The following is an 18,600-nucleotide window of genomic DNA, read 5'->3' on the forward strand; positions in this document are numbered from 1 at the left end:
GCCTGGGACAAGGCACCTGAGGCTGTCCGCTTCTGGAGGAGCAGCTGTGACGCAGCAAGAAGCCACCGGGCGCGGGGAGGGAGGTTGAGCAACCGTTCCTGTTCACCTGGTGCTGATGTCAGACAGGGAGTGTGGCCTTGCTTCTTTCTGGCTGTCTTTCTTCTGCTTACGCTACCTTCTAAACATGGAATTGTTCACAGCTGGATGCCAGTTCTTAGCAGGAAGGGGGACGAGAGTTGACAGACAACATCTGCTTCTGCCAGGAGGGTGGCCTTTATTTTAGGAGGTTCTCTGCTCTAGGAAAAGAAATCAGCAACTCCACTTCAACTCACTGTCAGCATCCTGACTCCCAAAGAAATCAGAGAGAGGGAGAGAGTGAGTGAGTGAGAGAAAGAGAGAACTGGCTAAAAGAAATTATACAGGTAGTACATAGTGAAAATGAGGGAAATAAAATTTCAGTTGTCAGAAGGAAGACCGATTCTGTCTTCCACTTCACAGAGAATGTGGCGAAGGCGTGATAAAACATGTATGAAGGCTGTGTCCGTATTCTTAAACATTTAAAGAAATGCCACATAGAAAATGTGTTTTGGTAAAGCAGAAGGGAGGAAAAAAACCAACCCCGCTGTTGACTTTACCTGCTGTTACTCAGCCATCGGGTAAATTTTCTTTTCTTACTCAGATAAAATTCTGTTCTTCCGGGGCGCCTGGGTGGCACAGCGGTTAAGCGTCTGCCTTCGGCTCAGGGCGTGATCCCAGCGTTATGGGATCGAGCCCCACATCAGGCTCTTCTGCTATAAGCCTGCTTCTTCCTCTCCCTCTCCCCCTGCTTGTGTTCCCTCTCTCGCTGGCTGTCTCTATCTCTGTCAAATAAATAAATAAAATCTTTAAAAAAAAAATTCTGTTCTTCCAAGGTCTTCAACACTTGATGTGATCTGGGCCAGCTACTGAATAATTCATAGAAGATAGCCATCCTCTCAAGATGAGAATGTTAAGAGACGGTTTCTGTATTTTACCCATCTAATGTTGGTATTTGTAGCATAAATGCTGCAGGGCACTGTTGCCATTCTAGAAGCTCCTTTTGTCATCCTGGGCTTATTGCTTGTTATTGATAAGCTGAGGTAAGATGTTCTGTGCTGACCACTTCTTGTCTTAGCTAAGAAGACATCTGTTCCTCTTGGAATTTTCTTATGAACCCAGAGGTTGAGGCTTCCTTTGCCTCTCATCGGTAAGGTGACTTCCGGTCTCTTCATGGGCATCCCCACTGAGCCCCTGGAGATGTCCGTATGCTGCCATTTTACGAAGCACCGCACGTACCCAGCTCCAACGGACACTCCAATTATAAAAGGCGACCTGGAAGTCGGGAGCATGGGCAGTTTGAATTCCGGCTCGGCCACCTGCAAGGGCTGACCTTTCTCGGTCTTATTTTCTTATTTTCCTCCGCTGTAAAAGGGAGATGATGGGGGTGATGGTGAGGTTTGTCTCCCGCCGTAGCGCGCTGTCCTCTATGAGCAGGTCCTCAGAGGGAGGTCTTCGCATGAGTCTTCAAAAGCAAGTTTACAGTCCTAGCCTACAGCGCATCTCTATGGTCTTTAGAATTATTTCCAGAAAGAAAGAGTAACTTTTTTCCTCCGTTTCATTCATTGATAACCTGCAAATTAACCTCACTCCCTGCCTCCCCCCCACCCCCATCCTGCTGGATTTACATTTTCCTGGGCCCCTCAGATACCTGGAGAAGGGGCTTACCTTCTCCAACCTGGTTTTCTCTGTGGAGAAAAAATGAATAAAGACTGAAATGTGTCTAGTGGGTCTCATGCGATGTTCCCGTTTCGGGCCCACACAGACCTCTGAGACAAATGAAGGCCCGGGTCTGAGTCTCAGACACCTCACCTGTAAAAGGCAGGAGATCGGGCTGGGGTGAATATGCTAATATTCTAGGTGAATGCTAGCCCCCCTCTCCTGACTCCCTCCCCCAGGAGGCTTAACTGCTGCCACCCTGTGTTCTACGGAATCCTGTTGTCTAGAACACATGCATTCCAAATCCCTGTAGATCTTTTTGTGTCTTGAACCCTACAATTTAATAGCACAGAAACATGACTCTTGGCTCTCACCTGGCAGCCGGGGAAACCTGCCTTGTACAAGTCACTGCGAGAGAGGGGGAGGGAGGTGAGACTAGTTAAACAGGGTGTTTATTGTTTTGTTTAGGGAGATGGGATTTATTTTGCTTTTGCCAGCAAGATGTTGAAATATCTCCAAGTTCATGCGGCTGACAGCACTGACTGAGCCCCTGCTCCATCAGAATTCTTGACATTTTTTAAGAGCAACAGCAAGAGGGAGAGAGAGAGTTATTCTGGCTGGCAGCTACCGAGACACCTCTTCCCAGAACCCGACTGGGACTAGCTGTCTACTCCTCGTATTGCTAGTCCGCCGCATACAGACGTTGCCCATGGGTGACTGTTGGTTTCGACATGCTGAGAGGGCCAGCAAAGGACCTGTTCTGTTTCTGGATGTTTCCTAGGACACTTAGCAGGTCTCTGTAGGTTTCTCTCACACCAGACCACCAGGCTTTCATTTGAGGAAATGAAAAGAGATTGCTGTGGGCAGATAAGATCACGGTGTAGTGGGGAATGTGAGGTGGAACGCAAACATGGTCTTGCCGTCTGCAGATCTGAGCTGAGACCTGGAGAATGGGCTCACGGGTCTGCCTGGTGAGTAACAGAGGAATCCAGAGATGGAAAGCTTTGATTTCAACCTTGGTCTTACACTGTTTAGACAATGACAAAGAAGCGAAATCACTTCTATCTTTTCATTTTTAAGGAACCCTGCTACTGATAGGATTCATTAGTTTGCTTTCTTCTTTGGAGTGAAAAGCCACGGGAGAACTTTTCTTCTAGAAGAGTGCTCCTCAAGCTTTAATGGGCAGCTGAAACATCTAGAGATAGTGATCACAGTCATTAAAATTCATTAAAAATGAGCAACTCAGGGATTTGGCAGATTCTGATGGAGGAAGTGTGGAGTGAGGCCTCCGATTCTGCATTTCTAGGAAACTCTCAGGGGCTACTGCTGCCCCTGGAGGAACCCCACTTTGAGGAGCAAGGTTGAGAGAGAACGATTTTGTCACAGTTGTTTCCGGTTTCTCTTGCTGGTTGGAGTGGGCTTATCAAAAATGTAATTGACTCTGCTCCGAGTCTCCTACAAATGGAACAGAAATCATATGTCAGAAAAATATATTCTGCTTACATGCAGAATTGAAGTTCATAGGAAAAATATCTATGTCAAGATATATCGCAGAGTAAGAAAATCTCCTGCCTTGCTTTTCTCTGGTCTTCATTGTTGGGTTTGGGTTTCCATATCTTGAGGTGACCTACCACTGGCAGCACTGGGCTGAACTTCATCCCTCTGCCCAACCATCACCGGGGCGGAGGGGGGGGAGAAGATACGGTCATGATGGCCACCTGGGCAAAACGCAGTCTTAGCTACTACCATCTGGGAAAGTATTCCAATATCCATCTCTCTTCTCACCTTGAATTCTTCCTAACCCAACCTGCTCTCCCTGCTCTCCCTTCCACTACCTTTTGAGAAGTAGTGTGATAAATACTTTCACTAGTAAAAATGAAATCAGCAAGCAGTCTTCTACTACAAAGGGAGAATCAAATTTCAAAATTCCTCATGAGCAGAAACATATTTCCTTTCCCACCCGCCCCCAGCCTTCAAATTTGCATCAGCTAACCAAGGAGTATAGTTGGCCCATTGCATTGAAAACACGTGTCAAAGCACTGCCGCTAAGTTAACACACTTCTTCTCTGCAGACGGACTGCAGACGCATCAAATATCACTTATTAGAAGGTACAGTGCTGGTAGAATTTTCATAAGCTATGAGACATTAAATTGCTAAATTTTGAATTTCAATGTGGGAGACATGGTTTTTTGTGGTCTTCAGATATTATTGCAATTTAGTGTGCCTTTCTTGATAAACAAAAATCCTTTTTACCCTGTTTATGAAATTAATGTCTTGATTTCAGCAGACTTTATACATTCAAGTAGAAGCCATTTTTCAGAAAACTGGAAAAAGACCACGTCTTCTGAGACTGTATAAGTCAGTTCAGAAATCTAGGCTGACTTGACCCAGTTTCAAATAAATATACATATAAACACACACACACACACACACACACACACAGACACACCCAGAGTTCAACCTTTCAGGCATTTAACAGGAAGAGTCGGCTTTTGTCTTTGCATCATGGGTGATACACAAAATGTGGTGTTTTCTACCTGGACTAGGTTGATAAAATATAATCCTGAATAACAACAGCAAAAAAAACTTGTTTAGCAACATTGTTGAATTCCAACCAGATCATGAATTCTAAAGAAAGGTGATTCACTTTATCAGTATTACGCTAACATTGAAATTGGTTAAAATGGGTGTTGGTTTTAGTAACAACATTTGGAGACTTCATAGTATGTTAAAGGGAAATTCACTTCATTTTATGGATGAAGTTATTGACATCTAGAAAGGAGAAATGAGGGGTGCGTGGGTGGCTCAGTCGGTTAGGCGTCCCACTCTTGGTTTCGGCTCAGGTCATGATCTCAGGGTCGCGCAGGCAGTCTGCTTGAGATTCTCTCTCTCCCTCTCCCTCTGCTACTCCCGCTCTCTCTCTCTCAAAATAAACAAATCTTTAAAAAAAAATGTGACTTATTCAAGGTCACATAGTAAATTTATGGAAAAGATGACTTTAAAACAGGTTTTTCCCTGTTAAAAAATAAAGTTAATGGTCTCCTTAGGAAGAACCCCCAAATACCATAAAGGTGGCAGGCATTCAAACACCCCCCTCTAACCTGACGGTTTCACTTTATTTCTCTAAGATTATATCACTTGTTGTCAAAATGCTAGTAACTCTGTTTATTATGCTGAGTCATTCTGTGCAAGGAGTGGAATGCCTCCTATGATTGCAGTCTGTGGGGTTTGCCTCACAGGTCTGACAGATCTGCTACTCTTAATCTTACCACCGAAACATTTCTGGATGAAGCTACGTATCTGGGACTTCTTTAAAATAATCCAGCCAGGGGAGGAGAGCTGGGGAGATGTAAATGAAACCAGATTGGCCACATGTTCATTCTGAGGTTAGAGAGTCACTTGGGGGGACGGGTCACAGTATTACTCTCTGTACCTTTTCGTATGTTTGAAATTTTCCTTTTTTTTAAGTTTGCAGAGAATGCTAGTGAGTTCCTAGGGTGAGTTGCAGCTGTATTTGCCGGCTGTGGGTCGGAATGTATGTGGGGAGTGTTGCAAGTTAACACAGCCGAGCCTGGCCTGGGTGTGAAATGCGTCTCTGAGGCCCCTGTTCTGTCTGTCTGTCTCTCTATTTGCAGGGTTGTTATGATCTGGTGACTAGTTTCATGGAGACCAACATGGGAATCATCGCTGGAGTGGCGTTTGGAATCGCATTCTCCCAGGTAGGCCGTGTCATTACGCAGGCAGGCCTGGCCTCCCCCAGCCTCCTGCCTGGGCTTCCGTCCCGGTCTCTGGATTCCCCGCCTGCCCCCCTGGGCCTTAGGAGAGGCTGATAGATGGGGTCAGAGCTCCTTGCTCATTAGTCCTCAGGTCATCTGTTTATTGATTTTCCTTTTCCAACTTAAATGAAGTTTTGCCATCAAGGGAATATCAGTTACAGTTCAACTAATGACTAGCTCCAGAAAACAACTTGCTTCTTCTGTAGGTCAAATGGAGGTTAACTGAACAAAGTACTGGCTTAATTGGAGCATAAACAACTCCCAACATCAAATGGCTGATCTGGATTCGGGGGAGGCTTTTTTCCCTGGTTGACCTGTCCCTGTTTTGTTCTTCGTTCCTGGCGATTATGCACGAGCTGTCTCCCTTCCCAGAAAGCCTACAGTTAGCGAACTTCATCTTGCAAGCATTACTTTCATCCTAAGTTTGACTGTCGTTCCTTAAGAGGAAACGGAATTTTTGTCAGTTAAATTGTGTAGCCCTTTATCTGCACCCAGCTTTGTAAAAAAAAAAACAAACAAAAAAAAAAACGGGAGAAGTCATTCTGCCAACGGCGTGCGCCACACATACTCAAGGCTAGAACGAGAGTGAGCTGACTCTTCAGTTTGGCGCCCCTGCCCCCCGCAGGGCAGTACCCGCAGGCCTCCGATCTCCCAGCCCAACGATCACATCGTTGTGACGTCAGTGCTGCGCGTGGGAGGACTGGCATGTATACTTAACCAGACGAAAACTTGATATATGTTTAACTCAGGTTGTTTTCAGACCAACAGATCATTTTTCCAACAAAGCCCAATTAACATTCTCTCAGTAATGTTTCCACCACTCTAATTTCCCCTGCCTGAATGCTGTATTTGCTCTCTCAGCCTATACTTACCTTCTCCCTGCCCCCCCCACCGCCTTCCTTCCTGCCCAGCAATGCAGATGCACATTCCTTCTAGCCCAGTTCGTTCTTCTAACTTTTTAATCGAAATACGGCATATATGGAAAAGTATGTAAATGATAAATGCACAGCTTACTAAATCAGCACAACGTGAACATACCTGTGTCACCCTCACTTAGATCAAGGACCAGGACATGGCCTAGTAGTTTTTGCAAAGATAGGGTTTCGCCCCGGGTCAGTTGACAGACTTCTTCCTCAGCAGTGACAGAAACCTGGGTGACTTTTCCTCCCACAAGAGCAGGTGGACTCATCCAACGGGAGTGCGTGCGCTGCTGTGGCGCCTTCAACGTTCTCTGACCATGGTTCTTCGTTGTTTGCAGCTCATGAAGGGAATTAAGCCCACAACACACCAACACGCCAACCAAGATGGCACCACAAACAGTGCCAGTTCGTCTCCAGAGACGTTTCCCAAACAGTTGCTGCCCCACACTTTCTTCCGACTGCTATCCTACTTGAGTAGTAACACTTCAGGGACGCGTCGGTAATGGCCCCGGGACGTTTCGGAGGCTCCGGGACCCGCGTCCGATACAGACGTGCAAGGTGTCCTGGAGAGCTGGCACATCCGTCTGTGCATGTATCTGCAGGGTCAGGCTAATGCCCCCGACAGGCCAGACGCGTGCTTGGTGCCTGGGGACGACTGTCCCCTTGGAGGAAGGAATATAGGTGAAGTCTCTCCTGATGGCTCTCCTAGAACCATAAACGGACGTGATGCCAGTACTCTCCGTGGGGAGAAAAGAGCCTCACAGAGCCTGGAATCTCATGGATAAAATGTCATGTCATCTAAGAATATTCCTGCACGGCCATGAGGGGCACGGGGGATTCTCCCATTTTCATTAGTGAGGTGAACCAAGTCATGAAGGATCTGATTAAGACCTCTCTCCTACTTCTCTCTCATGCTTCCCTATGAAGTGGGGGGGGGGATTTCTGCTTTAGACAGATTGCCTCATGAGCATTAATCTGTCTGTGCTAACCTTGAAGAAATCCCCAACATGGGGATTGTGGAGTTTGCTCTGTGGCCCTCTGGGGGGGGCAGTGAGAGAGGGAGGGGCCAGCATCCCTGAGGGAACCCACAAACAGAAACTCTCTGCAGAGACTTTAGGGCCCATCAAGGTACCCCGTAGTTGTTGGGATAAGACAACAAAACACAAAGCCCAGTGGCATCGCCTAGCCAATACCATTCACCCACAGGACCAGACAGGTGCAACGAGGCCGAGACGTGAGACCTGCCTGCCACGCTCAGTGGGAGGCAGGGGAAGAAGAGCCACGGTTGCCTTTTACTAGCGTGACGTCCTAGGAGCTGCAGTTTTTAATGGCGCCAGCAGCCGCGGGGTTTCTGGAAGCTGAAGTTGGCTTCCAGATACCAGTAGATCCAGGGCCTCTCCGGGACAGCGGTGGCCACCTACCAGACGCCTATTCAGGAAGAACCAGCCATACCGGTCCTGGTCAATGACCCAGAACCCAAGCTTTAGGCACATGTATTCAAAATTTTTAGGACCGGTGTCAGAGTCAAACCTAGCGGATGTTGGCTGATGTAGGCGAATCAGTCACGTTGGCCAATGTCTTGGCCATCCTATACTAAGCAGGCTCTACTGACTACAGGCCAAAGTAGGTAGAAAGGAACAGAGCTCTGTCACGCATTCTCTCTCTTCCCCCCCTTCTCCCTCCCCCCCTTTCCTCACCCGCCCTCCACCTGCTCCTTGCCCTTTCCCTCACCTGCTTTGCTGACACCCACATCCATGCTATCATCTGTGGGAACAAACTGGCCTTGCACATCCGGCTTGTCAGAAATTAAAGGCAGTATAAAGAAGAAGGCAAACTAAGCCGAGTCTTGCCTTTCCATAGACTGTGCAAAAACTTTGTCCCTGGTTATTTCGTTTAGCCAACTTGAAGCCCTCGAGTTCTGTTTTGGGGCAGCAGGATTGGGCAGGCATTCAGTGCTTCTCTTCACAAACTCCCATGGCCTGAGCCCTCTCAAGGGAAAACCCATCTGTCTGGACTCGATGGGCAGGTCCTGCTCCCCTATAAATTCCTAGCAGGAAGTTGAGTGTTTAGACAGGGGACCTCCTCCCTGCGCCTTTGGCAGCTACTCTTTTACTCAAGAGAGCTTGGAGAGGGAGACACACACAAGCAGTGTGTGAGTGTGTGCACGTGTGCCCTCATGCGTGCACGAGAGGGACAGGGAGAGAGGGCATGAGAATGGGGCTATCACCCGCGCCCCTCCCCTTGGTTGGCCTTCTGCTGTGTCTTGCAGGCAGGGAGTGGGAACACTTCCAATGTAAATGGACACAGGGCTTCGCTAGACGTGGAACATGTTAGGCTGGATTAATCCTCCACATCACAGAATAGTCCTGAGTGGGGACAGTAGAGCTATTTTCCAGAAGGGGAGGGTTGCATGGCTTGCTTGATGTTGGGCTGCTATTCTAGATCCAGGCTTACAGTTCTGACCTCTCCACCTGGCCTGCCGTATTAAACATTTGGGCCAAGGATCACCCTTGTTCTAGCCTCAGAGAGCACCTAAAGGGAACTCGTTTTGTGCTTTTATAACGAAAGGAGTTGAGTCTGTGAAATTGAAAGGAAAAAGGTAGTCATCAAAAAATACAGATCCTCCTGCTACCCACCCATCCCCTGACCCTCACCCCTGCGGGGCCTCCCCGGGGCCCACAGGCTGCTGGGATGGTTCATTATGAACCAGGAACCTTTTCTGGGACTTGTTGACCTTTCCCATGTAGAGGGCTGGACAAAGCTGTCGATAGCCTTGATGAGACACGGCCAAAGAAGGCTAACGGAGCAGTTTACTTACTCCCCTGGTATCTTCAGGGCCCGAGATGGTCCCTAATAGCATTTATACAGTTTTATGTCAAACCAGATTCCTTGGCACTTGCTCAAGACATGGAAGTTTTATTTAGTCTCCCACCTCGGTCATTACCATACAATCTCCACAGGCATTATAAGGATCTAAGTTTTTCACCTATTGCTTGTGCTTGCTTGTTCAGAAAGTTGCCTTTACAACTTTGCTGTCCTCTCTGTGGACAGCAATCAGGAATTAGGCCACCGTTGCCTCCCATGGTGATGGCAGGGACGACGCCCTCAGCCTCTCACCCCTTACCTCTCTGGTCTTTGCTGGCCTGGGCCCCACCTCTCTTGCGCCCCTCTCTCCCACCTCTTGGCATCTGCTGGGTCCCCGGTGATTTGCAGAGCCCCAGGGAGACAACCCATGTCTCTCGAGCTTCGTGGTGCTCAGACCTCTCAGGCTGTCTATGTGGGAGGGCCTTGAGAAAGCCTGGAGTCAGCCTTCTGTTAAGTAAAGGCCCTTTCTTCTCTCTCCCCCTCTCTGGTTTCTTAGTTCTCGAAGCGGCAAAATGTCCCAGAGGCTTCCATGACCCAAAAGAAAGCAGAATATAGTACTGACAAGGCAGACAGTGGTAAAAATAAAATGTTACCTCAGAAAAACTAGATAGAGATGAATTACAGAGTCTTAGTCAACCAAATATAAGTAATCTGGTCTAAAACTCCGGAGGCTGTCTGGCACCAGGCCTTTCACCAGCCGCGGGAAAGGCAAGGGGTGGCTCTGGGGTCTCCGTCCTGAAGGGTTTCCAGCATGAGAGACCAACCCCCCTTTCCTCTCTCCATCCAGGGCTTAAAGCAGAAGTCTGGCCCAGTGCCTACTGACTGCAGCCTTGATACACCCCAGCAGCGTGCTTCTCGGGGGCACAGAGCGTACCGCTGCTCCTTGAGGTTTTCCATATGGTTAGCCTGGAACAAGGTTTCGTCTATATAAGGATGGACTTTTCTGTCTACAGATGAGCTGGGTCTAGTGACAAGCAAGCTTTGTCCTGACTCATGCTGAGGCAGAGCCCTGACGGCCTGAACAGGCTTCCCGTTACATACCTAGAAATCACCTGGTAACGGCTGCTATGAAATATAGGATGCTTCTCCCAGCTACTGACTCTCCCTTAACTTGGTACTTAGAGAGGTGAGAGGTCAAAGTTTTCTCTCAAATATGGTAAAAACACTATAGCAAATTTGAAATCCGTAACCCTGCGAATAATCCAAAATGCCTACCACACCCCAAATCCTAGTTTTTCTTGCACTAGAATTTAATAAAATAAATGCCAGTGTGTACAAAATACTGTTTTCATATAGCTTGTAGGAACCTCAGTTCAGGATGCTTTTTTTTTTTTTTTAGGAAAACAAATTCCTTAGTAGATGTTGGAAAATAATTTTAAAAATCTGTCTTCTTCTGTGGGCAAACAGGAGGTATGTTCCTGCCCCAGAAATATAAAACACAGTAAGGTGTTTTTTTGGTTTGGTTTGGTTTCGGTTTTTTTTTTTTTTTAGAAACATCTTTCTTTTTTCAAATTTTTTATTTAAATTCAATTTAGTTAACATGTACTGTATTATTAGTTTCAGGGTAAAATACAGTAATTTTAAAAGCAAGTAGCTTTCGTTTGTACCGATATTTTTAGAAGTTGTTGTTTCTGTGACAAAGTATGTCCAGTGCTTAAGAATGATGCTGTTCCTATTTTGGGAAAAAAAGAAGTGGAAGCACATGCTATATTTCCCTGAAAGCCGAAACTTTAGATACAAGAAATACCTAAGCATTCTAAGGAGTCTTCTGGCTGTGTGGCTCATGAATTGCCACAGAGGCCAGGAGCATCAGCACTGAATTATGGGAGGGTTGCAAACCACGGAGTGGAATGGTCACTGTCCTAAGTGCTTCAAGCACACGTGAGCTCAACAGGGAAACACGAAACATGAAACTGATCAGCTTTACAAAGAAAAAAGAGTTGAGGGACTCGAGATTAAACGAAGAGATACTCATGGAAACCCCTCTGTCCGGAGTTTGCAATGCAAGGCAGGAAGGAACCCCTGATAGCGTGAAACAGAGGAGTGGTTTTGGAAAGGACAGGGTCTGGGCTGAGCTGTAGGGGTGGGGGGCCAGGAAAGGGGCTGTCCTCCGACAGGGGAAGGACAGTGGAACCTTAAGCCCTCTGTGAGCTACCAGTGTGGTTTGGGGGGAAAATGTTTAACCTCCCCTGAGCCCATTTTCTTATCTGGAAGGTTGGGATGGTCATATTGTGCAAGGATGTGGTGAGGGTTATATAACGTGCTACACTTGAGTATGCTATACGTCTAACGCTTACTTGTTTTTTGACCGAAATCTGATCTTTAAGAGTATCGAGTGTGTTTGGGGCACCTGGGTGACTGAGTAGGTTAAGTGTCGGACTCAATTTTGGCTCAGGTCATGATATCAGGGTCATGAGATCGAGCCCCAATTCGGGCTCTCTGCTCGGCGTGGAGCCTGCCTGAGATTCTCTCTCCTTCTCCCTTTTCCTCTCCCCACCTGTGCTTTCTCTCTCTCCCTCCCTCTCTCTCTCTCACTCAAAAAGTATCAAGTGTGTTCTGGTGTACATTGGTCCCAGAAAATGGCGCGGGGGGGGGGGTAATTTGTGTCATTTGGCACAGAATTCTGGAGGTTACAGCCATGGTTCCTTTGGTGATTTGGTGGTTTGGGCAGGATACTATGTATTTTGTGGCACAAAATGATGTTGGCCAGAGCCTTGGTAGGAGAAAGGGGGAGTCCAATAAGGTGGTGATTTTTCCTCACCTGATGGAACTTAGGGTTTTTATATTTCACAGCATAGTTTTGCTTTTAAAAAGGAAGATAAGCATCAGGGATTTCAGCAAGAAAGGTAGCAGGGAGGACTGGCACCTGACCAGGTGGGTGGAAAGCCAGGGGAAGAGAGCTCAGGGGTTGCCCCCAGCCATAGTGGGACCCTGTGTGGCTGTGTGTGTCCCACCTGTAGGATAAGGGCCGCCGCATGGCCTGCATGAACTGCTTCTCTCTCCCGGAAGGCCTGTTGGCACATCAGCGCTGGGCGCCAGCCCTCAGAGCATCGCAGTCCGCACATCTGAGGTGGAAACCAACATGTAGGCCTAAAATATCTATAGGGTGAGAGACAAAGAGATTGTCCTATCAGCTAAGGATGGCTGAGCGATTGCACCATGTTGAGATATCTCCCAATGCGCCTGTTTGGCCTTTTTGTGCACACCTTGCTAATTCTGTGGTCCTTCCATTTTTTCCCTACTCTCATAACCTGTCAAAAGTTGTTTTTAAGCAGCCAGAGCATGCTAGAGTGGAACCTTATGACCAGTTCTAGAACCTCCAGTTGCCCTGCCCTAGCAGTCAGACCCCACCAGTCTTAGACCCCACCAGTGAAGTCACGTTTGATCTTTTTCATTAGTGCGCTTTTCCTCATTCGCATACAAAAGCCCTCGGTTGTTAAAAATTACATCTGGGGGGTCAAAGAAGTAAGCAGGGCGGTGACTTGAGATTGTGGTCTTCGTTTCTCTTCTGGCAACAGCTGATCGGCATGCTGCTGGCCTGCTGTCTGTCCCGGTTCATCACGGCCAACCAGTATGAGATGGTGTAAGGAGAAGGTGAGTGCACGTGGGGAGCGTTTAATTTCGGGGTTCTCCCTCTGGGGCCCACGCCGCCCTGCAAATGGGCAAGGGTGCCGCCCGGCCACTTAACTACTCAACCTCGGTGGCACCTGTGCACGTGCTGAAACCCCGTTTCCGTGGAGCTGGGGAGGATGGTGCGGAACGTCTGAACGCTGCTTTTAGCTTGCTACCCTAAGTCCTCCGTGACGGTGAGTCACTCACGTGGTTTAATTTCTCTCGCAGTCTTTCAAGCACGGTGGAGTAAGACACCTGTTCTAAAAAGGACCCGCAGCACTCTCTGAAAGACTTCCAGAGGATGTTAGAGCACAGCACCTAACACACCCGCCCCGCGCTCCCCTAACCCCCAGCCAGCGTGCAACCGACCCGCCCGCGCGGTCTCCGCTCCGCCTTCCAGCCCGCATCCCGCGTAGCATTCCATTTTGTGAAACCCCGTCGTGCCGGAGTGTAGCCGGGTTCCCTGCATCCAGTCCTAGTGGACCCCACCTGAGGCCCCCTGCGTGCCAGCTCCTCCATCCGTACTTGGTCCAACTCTAGCTCATTGTAGGTGACTGGTTATCACGCCATCCCTGGCCCCGCCGGGCCCTGCATGTAGTGCGCGGAAGGTTCCCGCTCGTCCTTGGTCAGGACTGATAAATGCCATACCCCTTGATGTAGATAAGCTGATAGCTAGCTGTTCTTTTGGCTTAATCGCCTTTGGTTTAGTTTTCCCTTTACTAAGGCCCTTTCCTACCTTGTTCAGGCTGCCTAGGCTATGTAAAGAGAGAGAGACATCAGTAATCGTCCGTGAGGAGAAAAAAGCCTGCGTCGTGCACGAAGGAAGCAGCTGAGCGTTAGGTGGCCTTCTTGCTCGTTACTGTTACGTGCCTGGGCATGTGTAGACAGTTTAGCGGCCCCATGCCTCTCGGATGAAACCTGTATAATCCTGTTACCAAGCTGTATTGTTGCCTCCTGTGAAGGAAATAATATTACTTCTGTTCTTCCCCAATTAATTGCTCTTGTGTTATTTTACTTCTTTCTGTATTTTTTCTTTGCATTGACATTATGGGACAGCGAGGACCTCAGCAAATCAGTTTAAAAATGAGTGTGAAGGGGGAACAAAAGTCAAAATATTTTTAGAAGATCTTAAGAAACAATGCCTCTGTCTAGCATGCCAACAAGAATGCATTGATATTGTGAACATTTGTGATACATGTATTAATAAATAGAATCATTACAGATTGCTGTGTTTTGTTCTTTGCTTATTGTGTAAGCTTCTAAACACATATTTCTACTTCATCTTGCTCTATGGGGGATTGGGAGCGGACCACCTTACACGCTACCGCACCCCTCTACGCATGCTCCCACCCTTCCACGCACCCTCCCACCCCTCCACGCACTCTCCCGCCCCTCCACGCACTCTCCCGCCCCTCCACGCACGCTCCCGCCCTTCCACGCACGCTCCCAGCCTTCCACACATGCTCCCACCCCACAAAACTAGCTTCTGCAGTGCAAAAACTGAAGGGTCAGACTCTTTTATGGACATTTCAGAAACCTGAATCATTTATCATGAACAAGATGTATTGTTGGCTGCAGAAATAGAAGCTTCATATTATTTCAGGCTAGAGGCAGAAAGAATTCGGCAAAGTTTTCAAAATCCGAATGTCATTTACAAAAAAAAAAAAATGGAAACGAGCATCTATTCTTTCCTTCCTTGTTTCTAACAAGCATGTATTCTTCCCTTCCTTCTTTCTTGTCTGGATTGAAGAAACTCAGTCTGGAGAACAGATGACATCAGACCATGAAGTCGTCCCCGTGCCCTGGTTTGTACTAAAGTACGGAATCCTTACACTTGATTTAAGCGTTTTAGCAATAGGTGCAGTATAGATTATCTGCAATCTGTATTTTCCTTCTTAATGAGTCACCTTTAAAAAAAAAACTCATGAAAGCATATATTGATCTGTTCCCAAATAAGTGGATCTAAAAAGCTCCCTCTTGTCTGTAGAACAGACAGTTCCTCTTTAAAGGGTCAACATTTTTAGGGAATTAAGATCTTTCTTGGAGTTTTCTTCAGTTTTTCTCTAACTTTCTGTGTTGCGTTCTTAGCTCATTAATTTGTGCTTAAAAAAAATGTGCGGCTTTAGCTGCGTTTCAGTTTTGGTTTGCAATTTTTGTTGTCTTTTATTCCAGACATTTTGCAGTTTTCTTTAGGATTTCTGCACTGAACCATATAGGAATTGATTTTTTTTTTAATTTCCAAATGTGTAGAGTTTGAGGCTGCCTTTTTGTTCAAACAAACTTGGTTTGTAAGATTAAGATCCTTTATTATTTGTTGAGGCTTGCTTTGTGCCCTAGTATATGGTCCCTGTTTGTTCTGTGTGTGTTAAAATGTATGTGTCTTTTCTAATTATAGGTGCAGGGTTAGAACAAGGTTGTAAATAATTCAAATAGTAAATTTTAGGACTATTGTTCAAATTGTGTGTTCTTAGGAATATTTTATCCGTTTGACCTATCAGGTTCTGAGAATGGTGCTTAAAATCCCCTACTGGGACTGTGGATTTTGTCAGGTTTTGCTTCGTGTATTTTTTAAAAAGATTTTTATTTATTTGTCAGAGAGAGGGAGAGCACAAGCAGGGGGAGCGACAGGCAGAGGAAGAAGCACGTTCCCCACTGAGCAGGGAGCAGGTTGCAGGACTCGATCCCAGGACTTTGGGATCATGACCCAAGCCAAAGGCAGACATTTTACCGACTGAGCCCCCCAGGTGCCCCTTGCTTCATGTATTTTTAAGCTATGTTGTTAGGGACATGCAAATTCAAGATTATGTCTCATTGATGAATTATTTCCTTTGTCATGATGGGCTGACCCTCTTTATCCCTAATTACGATTTCTCTTTTAAAGTTCATTGTGTCTGATATTATAGTTGTTATGATTACTTTTCTTTTGGTGAATATTTGCCAAGGGTATTGTTTCAGATCCCTCTGCTTTCAGCCTGTGTAATATTTTAGACGTGTCTCTTAAACAGCATATAGCTATATATTTTTTTCTTTTGTAGCTCAGTCTGAGAAAGTCTTAACTGAAAGGCTTAATCCATTTATATATTGTTATTACTGATACAGTTGGTTTTATTTCTAACACATTTTTTTCTGTCTACTCTTCATTTCTTGTTTTTCTTTGCTGCCTCTGTTTTATTTTGAATTTATGCATTATATGTTTATTCTTTTAGTGGTTAATCTTAATTTCTTACTGTGCATACTTGAAATGGAAAGTTAATCAGAATCTCCGTCTTCTTCCAAAATAACACAAAGACCTTGGAGTGTTTTAATTCCAGGCACCTCTCGCTTAACCACTGTGCTTCCGTTCCCTGATGCTGTATTCCTGCCGTCTCCCGAAATGGATCCTGTCACTGTTTTTAGGGTTTATTTAGATTTATCTACATGCATATGAGTTTTTTGTTTCATTTTGGGTTTTTAAACATTGCTTCTTGGGGCGCCTGGGTGGCACAGCGGTTAAACGTCTGCCTTCGGCTCAGGGCGTGATCCTGGTGTTATGGGATCGAGCCCCACATCAGGCTCTTCCGCTGGGAGCCTGCTTCTTCCTCTCCCACTCCCCCTGCTTGTGTTCCCTCTCTCGCTGGCTGTCTCTATCTCTGTTGAATAAATAAATAAAATCTTTAAAAAAAATAAACATTGCTTCTTGAATCTTACCCTTTGGGGTTCAGTTTTGGGTTTTTGAAGTGCATGTTTTGTTTTTTATTTCATTAAGGGGCTTATATGTGCTAAATCATCTCAAACTTTGAAAAATGTCCATGTCATTCGCATTCTTGAATGATTGGTTTAACTGGGGATAAAATTCTAGCCTGGTAGTTGAAGGTAGTTCTGGTCTTCTGCTATTATTTTTTTTTAAAGATTTTATTTATTTATGTGACAGAGAGACAGCCAGCGAGAGAGGGAACACAGCAGAGGGAGTGGGAGAGGAAGAAGCAGGGCTCCCAGAGGAGGAGCCCGATGTGGGGCTCGATCCCATAACGCCGGGATCACGCCCTGAGCCGAAGGCAGATGCCCAACGTCTGCACTACCCAGGCACCCCTGGCCTTCTGCTATTATTAAGTCTGATTGTTCATTTTTGGGTCATTTATTTCTCCCTAGTAATGTCATTCCCCCTAGTTGCCTTTAAAACCGTCTTTTCCCCCCAGCTTTATTGAGATATAACTGACCTATAACATTGTGTAAATTCAAGATGTACAGTGGGACGATGTGATACATGTATACATTGTGAAATGTTTACTACAATAAGGTTGGCTAACACATCCTTCACTTCATATAATTCCCAGTTTTGTTATTGTCATGATGAGAACATTAAAGGACTCCCTTCATATCAACTTCCAAGTATATAATACAGTATTTTTAACTGTAGTCACCATGCTGTATGTTATATCCCCGGAACTTATAAATCAAAGTTTGTGCTCTTTGACCAACATCTCCCCATTTCCTCCACCTCCCGGGACTAGGTCCTGTTCTTTTAATAGATGCTAAAAAAGACAATTGCATGCTGACCTCCTTTGGATAGCTGAATCATGGTTAGTACCCAATAGCCTTGGTCATCACTGCACGTAAAGCGCCCGCAAGAAAACAACGCGTCTCATACTGATGCTACTCCGGCGCTGGGGATTGGGTGTTTTAACGCTTTGAATCTAATTGCCAAATAGTCTTCTTTCTAAATATGCAAAAACAACTCACTGAAACACTGGAAGACTTTCCCTTTGCCTTTGATGATACTCTTCCACATAGGATGGACTTTTCTGTCGTCTGTGTCGCGTGGAGCCTTTCATTTTGTTTCCATGTCTTTATTTCTTGAAGAGCATCGTGGATCACTACCTAGGTTATGTCTTCCAGGTCTTTCCTCAATTTTGTCTAATTATTTTTAATATTCTGTAACTTATTTTTTTTTTGGTCAAATCTTCTGTTCTTTTTCTTTAGTGGCCTTTTCTTTCACTGACTTCCCATCTTGTCTCTGCTAATCCTCAACTGTGTTTATCCTTTCTTTCAGATATTCTGATATCTAAAGTTCGTGAGTGCTAATCCTCTTGGACGTTGGATTTGCTGACCGTCACTCATGCTAGATTGTTCTCTTATGTTTTTAGTTTCTGTAAGTAAGCTTCAGGGAGGATTTTTAAAAATGCTTCTTATTTTGGATGAATTTTAGATTTATGCAGAAGTTGCAATGACAATACAGTGATTTCCTGCCAGTCCCCCTGATGTTAACACCTCCTATTACCCCTGGTACATTTGTCAAAACTAAGAAACCAACACTGGTACATTACTATTAACTAAACTCCAGATTTTATTTAGATTTCACCAGTTTTTCCTCCAATGCCTTTTTGTTGCTGTTGTTCTAGGATCCAATCCAGGATATTACGTTACATGTAGAGAGTGGATTGATTTTTCTCTGGTAGTACCGTGCTATCTGGGTTATAGAATTGTCCCTGTGGAGAGATTTGCATTTGTTTAGCCAGGCACCCAGAAGTTTCCTTGATCCGGAAGCAGATTTTATACTAGCTTCTCAGCTTGAGGAATCATATGCAACATAGGCAGTATACATTTAGACTCCACACCTGCACGTGTTTGTTATTTCTATAGGTTTTTTTCTACCTTCCCTTCACTGGATTTATGCAGGCTCATGAGATACAGATCATTGCTCAGTGTGGGCCCA

At 45.9% G+C, this 18,600-nt stretch overlaps 1 protein-coding gene across 1 annotated transcript in view; it reads left to right on the forward strand.

Annotated features, from left to right (window-relative positions):
- Nucleotides 1-14,131, forward strand: part of TSPAN7 (tetraspanin 7) — a 126,031-nt gene extending 111,900 nt beyond the window's left edge. Inside the window, exons 6-8 of the mRNA XM_002913471.4 lie at nucleotides 5,371-5,454; nucleotides 12,815-12,890; nucleotides 13,137-14,131. Of these exons, the coding sequence (XP_002913517.1) occupies nucleotides 5,371-5,454; nucleotides 12,815-12,883 (153 nt within the window). The 3' untranslated portion in view covers nucleotides 12,884-12,890; nucleotides 13,137-14,131. The remainder of the gene's footprint in view (nucleotides 1-5,370; nucleotides 5,455-12,814; nucleotides 12,891-13,136) is intronic.
- Nucleotides 14,132-18,600: the final 4,469 nt, after the last annotated feature.

Source organism: Ailuropoda melanoleuca, chromosome X, assembly GCF_002007445.2.
Source record: "Ailuropoda melanoleuca isolate Jingjing chromosome X, ASM200744v2, whole genome shotgun sequence".
Classification (NCBI taxonomy): domain Eukaryota; kingdom Metazoa; phylum Chordata; class Mammalia; order Carnivora; family Ursidae; genus Ailuropoda; species Ailuropoda melanoleuca.